This window comes from Sphaeroforma arctica, assembly GCF_001186125.1.
Source record: "Sphaeroforma arctica JP610 unplaced genomic scaffold supercont1.91, whole genome shotgun sequence".
Lineage (NCBI taxonomy): Eukaryota > Ichthyosporea > Ichthyophonida > Sphaeroforma > Sphaeroforma arctica.
In genome coordinates this window covers 153794-160837 of record NW_014040467.1, presented here as the reverse complement: position 1 = coordinate 160837, position 7044 = coordinate 153794, and the positions used below count along the sequence as shown (strand labels likewise).

The 7044-nt window shown below is 45.9% G+C and overlaps 2 protein-coding genes across 2 annotated transcripts in view; one reads left to right on the top strand and one right to left on the bottom strand.

The window, feature by feature from the left end:
- Window positions 1–633: 633 nt before the first annotated feature.
- Window positions 634–6178, top strand: SARC_02109 (hypothetical protein). The gene is made up of 11 exons (XM_014304162.1): window positions 634–805; window positions 1149–1326; window positions 1758–1879; window positions 2195–2327; window positions 2748–2905; window positions 3356–3599; window positions 3968–4093; window positions 4339–4416; window positions 5071–5156; window positions 5371–5452; window positions 5580–6178. Exons 1-11 carry the CDS (start codon window positions 690–692, stop codon window positions 5670–5672), a joined length of 1416 nt encoding a protein of 471 aa, XP_014159637.1. The 5' UTR covers window positions 634–689; the 3' UTR covers window positions 5673–6178.
- A 60-nt stretch (window positions 6179–6238) lies between these two features.
- SARC_02108 (hypothetical protein) overlaps window positions 6239–7044 on the bottom strand; it is a 3780-nt gene continuing 2974 nt past the window's right edge. Inside the window, exon 4 of the mRNA XM_014304161.1 lies at window positions 6239–7028. Coding sequence (XP_014159636.1) covers window positions 6322–7028 — 707 coding nt within the window. The 3' untranslated portion in view covers window positions 6239–6321. The remainder of the gene's footprint in view (window positions 7029–7044) is intronic.

Genomic DNA, 7044 nt, shown 5'->3' with positions numbered 1-7044 from the left:
ATATATATATATATACATATATATATATATATATATATATATTATATATATACATATATACATATATATATTATATATATTATATATATATATATATATACTTGATGTCGATGTTGCTAGATCACAAATGCGTAGGATTATAGGCAGCAACTGTCTGAAGTCTTTGCTCAATATTTCACTGCGTGACTGATCAAGCTTATTTGAATAGTGTTGTGACGACAATGTCGTTGTAGGCTCTTAGTTTAATGAACGTTCATATCACAAGCGTGTTGTCGATTCCATATGTAGCGAAATCTCAAAGTCAAAATAATTAATACTGGTATACCTTCAATTCTAGACAAACTTTATTAATTCGATAATTGCTCGGTTTTAAATTCATCAGAACCACTGGGGACAGTATCTTTAAACCACCATATCAATCACAGAACATCCTCGTTTGTCTATATACAACGAATGAAAATATAGTCTCATGAAGCAGGTTGCGCAATCCATCAGCTTCATCGTGGCCCTTTTGTCTTGCATTAGAACTATCTGATATTGCGTCTCGCCTCAATGGTAGTGAAAATTACACGATCACTGCCTTCTCTCTGTTTCTAACCTACTGTGTCAAATTTCTGTTCGTTTGTTACTTTTAGGCGTTCACTATCCTGCTTCCAGTATACGGACAGGCGGTGCCTTTCCATATCACGATGGTGAAGAACATTGCGTTCACGGCTGTGACCGACATGGCTAACTGTGGAAGTCTCCGAATCAATTTCGCAACACCTGCATACGTTTTTAAGAAAGATCCAATGGAACACTTCAGGTATTTTCGTGCTGTACGTTTTGCTTGCTAGTGCACGTTATGATTGTACGAAGCGACCCGGTCCATATGTATCTCCCATTACCTTGTTTACTGGGTGTCCGACTTTCATCAGACGCAGGCTCGTATTCGAAATCCCACAGTCCGGTGTTTCAGTACGTATTTTATAGTGATGGTTATATTATATACACACCAAGTTCCTGTCAAATACTTGCTCCTACTTTCTTATTACCGGGATAGGTTGTATGGCCACCACATAGCGATGCAGCATTAAGCTGAATTATATCGTTCTCATATCCTCGGTGTGAAGCCCTCAATGACCCTTTCTACTTCCTGTCATCGGCAGCTTCGCACCCACGGAGGCTGCGTGGTTGAAAGAGTTGACCTACCGCTCCTCAGACAACACCAACCTGGAGAACATACACAAGCAAATAAAAGAGATGCAGAAGGCGCACCGGCTAAAATTGGCCGATAAGAAGGAGAAAGAAAACTTGGTGGAGCAGGACGCCCTCATTACTTGCAAGGTGTGTCGGGCGAGTACGATTGAAATGCGAAGCTGTGTATGTGGAACGGATGTTTGCAAGTGTATGCCCATGCAGTCAGGCTTAGTAGATCCGTGGTGTTTTGTTCGCTCGCGGCCATCTACCAGAAGCAGCTGGCTTGTCCATTCTTTCATAGGTTTAATCGGACGGTTAGTGCAAGTTCGAGCTGCGTGGTGTATGATCCTGAAATAATTCGCCGCACGGCACTCCATCCCCTTCCCATGCTATCCCTCTGCTCAGTTAAATTTGTCGTCCTCTATCTTCCGCTCGATAATGTGTGGCGTCTTTAAATGCTATTGCGATCTACATTAGAACCGTGTACATATGTGAGGAAGGTTGTATTGCACCCTGACTATAAACATTCATTTGCATGACGTTTAATATTCGTCTGTGAATGTATTCATACACAACAGGGGAAGCCCTTGGCCCGTCTCACAGATCTGCTGGTACGACCAGCGTTCTCTAAGAAAAGAGCCACAGGAATGTTGGAGGCGCACGAGAATGGTTTCCGCTACACCGTTTCTGGTGGCATGCGGTATGTAGTTATTTATATCCCAGCTATTTATATCCCTGGGATACAAACTACCTTTCGTTGTTGCTAACATTATTTTGCGAGTGTAAGCGTGTATTGATACTTTTTTTGAGACCTTGTGTGAACGTAAAACTTTACGCGAATGGCCAGCCAATTAGCAAGGTTTATAATTCAGGTGACACCTCGACGGTGGGTTTCAATCCATTGTACACACTGACCGATATATGTTGTATACGAATGCATGCTGCTTAATTGGTCACTCAGACTGGATTCCATACTAACAATACGTGTACCACGTTTATGCATTTGCTGTCACAGATTGGACATCTTGTACGACAATATCCGACACGCGTTCTTCCAACCGTGCAAACACGAGCTGATTGTATTGTTGCACTTCCATCTGAAGAATCCAATTATGGGGCCATACGCGAAGAAGCAGAAAGACATCCAGGTATGCAGACTTCTCAAAAGTATGCCCGTGCTCTGTGTGGGTGTGTCTAAGGTAACTCGGACATAAAAGTATTGTGTCGTAGATATCCGAGCCACATCAGAAAACTGAGCATACATACGCGCACACTCATCCGGCGATAAATGAATGGTGGCGAGAGAAACCAAGCCGAATAAATTAGAGGCTGGTATATTCTCCGTAGCTGATTGTGTCGGGTCTCTGACAGGCACACACAAAAAGGCAGACAAGCCATTGTTACTATCCTTCTCACACGCTATGCAGCAAGCTCACGTCACCTGCACACATACTGCCCTCTCCCGACCTTCAATTATCTGCATCATTGCAAACCTTATGTAATGAATCCCTGCAAACTTACACACATCCGTGCTCGTCTCTAATCGTGAGTATTTGTTCACTCCACAGCTCTTCGCCGAAGTAGTTGATGCGCATATCGACCTGGGCAACAGAGCTAGCAACTACGGAGACAGGGACGAGATTGAGGCTGAACATCGCGAGCGGCAAATGAGGAAAAAGCTTGATCAAGCGTTCTATAATTTCACTCAGAAGGTTCCGGAGGTCAAGTATGTTAGCGAGTGTTTTTCCAAGAAGGAAGGCACCGTTGTGTGGCAAAGTATTGGCACGAGGTGCAAAAAGACTTAATTTTGAAAGACTCTTATACATAGGAGCAATGTAGTTCTAGTTCGAATTCGTATATGCATGTTGGTTTGCGATTTTAATATAGATTGGTGTGAATCTCATTATTACTCGTGTTCAAATCTAGGTTAGAAGTGTTAGGTCCCTGACTAGTCTTGTCAATTTCATTATATACCAGTGAATAGCAAGCCGAGACACATCTCAGCCACACATCGACAGTACAACGGCACGTCATTGACGAGAACTTCACCCACTGCACACACTTATTTGGATCATGGCAAGATACTGTAAAGCAACGTAAGGTTACATATCACACGACTGTGTGATACATGCTTGCAGGCTACCTTTAACCACCACTCCTTTCCCTGTATACACAGATTCGAAATGCCGGAGCGAAAGCTCGGATTCAACGGTGTGCCAGGCCGGTCCAATGTGTTCATGATGCCCTGTTCCTCGGCGTTGGTGTCACTCGTTGAGCAGCCACCGTTTGTGTTCCCCCTTGAAGATGTCGAGCTGGTACATCTGGAGCGAGTCGCGTTCGGAAATAAGAACTTCGATATGGTGTTTGTCTTCAAGGACTACAAGAAACTGCCCGTGCGCGTGTCCACTATTCCATCGCAGGTGTGTGGTTGAGTGTATCTGGTGTGCAGGGAGAAGAAAGAAAACAAATAGGCGAGAGAATGGGGGTGGGGTGGGGGGGTGGGGTTATGGTACACTGTGTTCTGCACTGTGGAGTGGATATGGGCAGGCGTGCAAGACATCGAAGGTGCAGAAGCTGTAACCTATTTCTATATTGCAACTAGTACAAGCATATTACTATCGTACGGCTGTTCCATGCATAAACATAAATTGTGGTACCTACTGTTACAAAAATGTGCAGCTTCTATCCTATCGTATGCGGCGCGCACCCACATACAGTCGCAGACCTCTTACCAACTATCAAATCTAGGAGGATTCGTATTCACTCACATTTTCCACCACATCGTCAGAATTTGGATGATATCCAACGATGGTTGCACGAAACGGGCATGAAGTTCTCTGAAGGGCCCCGTCCGTTGAACTGGGCGACGCTGATGAAGTTGGTACTGACCAATCCGCGGTCATTCTTCGACGAGGTATTCGGGGTTACTATTTGGGCGTGGCGTGAGTGTTTCTGGTTCATGTCACGTGCTTGTGTGAGCACTTAATTCCCTTATTATTAATAGTTGTCAATAGTTCGAGAAGGTATCGGTATCGGGTGCATTTACCAATGTGCCAATCGCTGGTCAATCGTCTCGTAGTATCCCATGCCGTTCGGCTTATTTGTTCGATCTGATGCCCCCTCCTAATCCATACAATCGCAAACAACCTCATAACTCAGGAGGGTGGCTGGGCCATTCTGGAAATGGACGCAGACGGCGAAGACTCCGAAGAGGTGTCCGATGACGACGGAGATGCGGTATGCCCAACTCTGTGACCACCCGCCTGTGTAGCATGTGTGATTTGTGTAGCGTGAGCGTGTGACTCATGTATTAACCGTCTTAGTACCCAACGCACGGCTCATAAGTTTTCGACTACAATGACATTACAGCCTGGTGTTTCATCTGGTATCGGGAGTCTGGACTCGTTGGCATATCTGCATTCATACTCTCCGTTGGGTCTCTCATGTCCCCACACGGTATCAAGGGTCGGTTACGGTCCACCATGACCTTGCCAATTCTGTCTGCGCTTCATGTCGCCTTAGTAGCGATGGTGGTGTTGGATAATCTGTGCCTGGTGTTGTGTGCATATCTCCGCATAGCAACGGGTGTTATGACAAATTATGGTGTCCACTGACTCATCTGTGATACGCATACTAACTATGCAATATTCTTCGTTATATACTACGACTCATACCAACTCACGTGCTATCCTCACATCTGTGTACATACTCTTAAGACTTGCGTAGGCCCGAACTCGCCACTCGGGTGTGTTTGCGTAGCACAAAGTGAGCTTATTGTGGCTGTGGTCAAGCTTATGCACATACTCTGATTTGCACTAAATAATCTAGTATTGACTACTGAATTGGCTGGCGCTATCCGCATTGTAATCCGATATTCATTTTGCGATGCAGGCGTTCGAGCCAAGCGACAACGATTTGGACGAGGAAGAGAGTGACGACTATTCTGAGGATAGCGAAGGCAGCAGTGAGGACTATAGGTATGAAACATACGTGAGCGTTAGCTCAGCATTTCTTGGCTCTGAATAGCCTCTGTTAGATACAGTTTGTTCCCAATTGTTCAGTCTTAGTAGTTGAGCTGCGAAGCTACGGTGGCTATCTAGTTTTCCACGATAGAGATGGAAGTATCTGTTATCGTATGCATTCTGGAAATAAAGGCGAGGTGAGCTGATGGGGAATTTTTCATCACTGTAGCGGAGGTGAGGAGGAGGACTCTGAGGAGGGCTTGGATTGGGATGAATTGGAAGAGCAAGCACGACGAGAAGATCGACGAAAGGCATGGGACCCGATTCTATCGTTCAATGAAACGAATCCTGGTGCTTTTGATATGTAGTTGTGCATTATTACATCCAATCCCAAAATATGTAATCACTGATATACATTGATCTCTCCTATCTGAACAGGACAATCCTGATGAGGACTCGGATAACGATCGAAAGCGTCGTCGAAAATCGGGTGGGGGCGGCGCCTCAAGCAAAAAACAAAGGCGCAGATAGATATCACATATGCAAAGTGCCATTCTTCACAATCGCCGGTTATATTGCGCCTGATTGGGAGTTAGTAGCCAACGAACTGCGCATTGCTGGTTGTTGCTTGTACGATTGTAGTAAGAAGGGTCTTGGAATATTCACTGATGGGTGTACTAGTTTACACTCACACTATATGGGTAGCTCTCGGAAATTCGTATATAAACCGGCAGGTAAAATGAGTACGATTGTTGCTGATGGTAGCTGTTCGAAACCTAAGTTGCCGAACGCCAACGCTTCACGTTTTGGCTCTTCCCGTGTCGTACACACCACAACGAAGGAAACTCGCAATTGCGATCCTTTTTACTAGTCGACGAGGGACATTTGCACAACTTTGATATCCACTATCGACAGCTATAGGGTCGTACGCGAGCGTCAAAATATGTAAAATCTCCGATGGGATTTGAATTTGAACTTTTCGATGCAACGTGCATGGTATCCCAATTGTATGAAAAATAAAGTCAGCAATAAGATGTCAATGGTAATATATACAAGCAGTATCAAAAGTAAAATTATTTTAATTAGATTTAACATTATTAACGATCAAGTCAAGATTTCAGTCTTCAGACCACATAAACGCACCCTGTAGCACACTCAAACTTATAAACAGCGCCTGTCTTTAAACGGCCTCAATCTCGTCCAAAGCTCCAGTGGCAACGGCTAGAGCGTCACTCGATTCAGACATGTGAGTAGCGTCCGTGGCAATTTCAGAAGCAAGCTCTGCTGCTTCCTCAGCTGAACTCACCGCCTCACTCGCCAAAGCCAGTGCTGCACTGGTATTACCGTCCGCCAGGGCTTCTGACGCAGCGTCGGCAGCCGAGGCGGCTTCTGAGGCTAGAGCCTCGGCCTCATCGATCAATTCTACTTCATCGGTGGCTGCAGGTGCGCTGGCATCGTCGCTTGCAGCCGGTGCACTCTCTTCTGCGGCTGGCGCAGTCAGCTCTTGAACAGGTGGTACACTTGATTCCGCGGCCGGTGCAGACTCATCACCACCTACAGCGTCTGTGATAGCTTCGAAATCACTCACTGCAACAGATGCGTCGTCCACTGCTTCGGTGGCTGCATCGGCAACACTCTCTGCCTCTTCTGCAGCTTCGGTGGCTTCGGCTGTTGCCTCAGCCAATTCCTCGCTGGCTTCTTGTACGTCTTCTGCGGCCTCACTGGCATCTTCGGCTGCCTCACCCGCATTGTCAAGGGCTTCAGTGGCTGCAGCAGTCGCTTCATCGGCTTCGATTGAAGCTTCCTCTACAATGTCACGTACACCATCATCATCCTCGTCTGCGGTCGCAGCCTCACTGTCCGCAGGCGCACTTTCCTCCGCAGGTTCTTCTTCGGCTGGTGC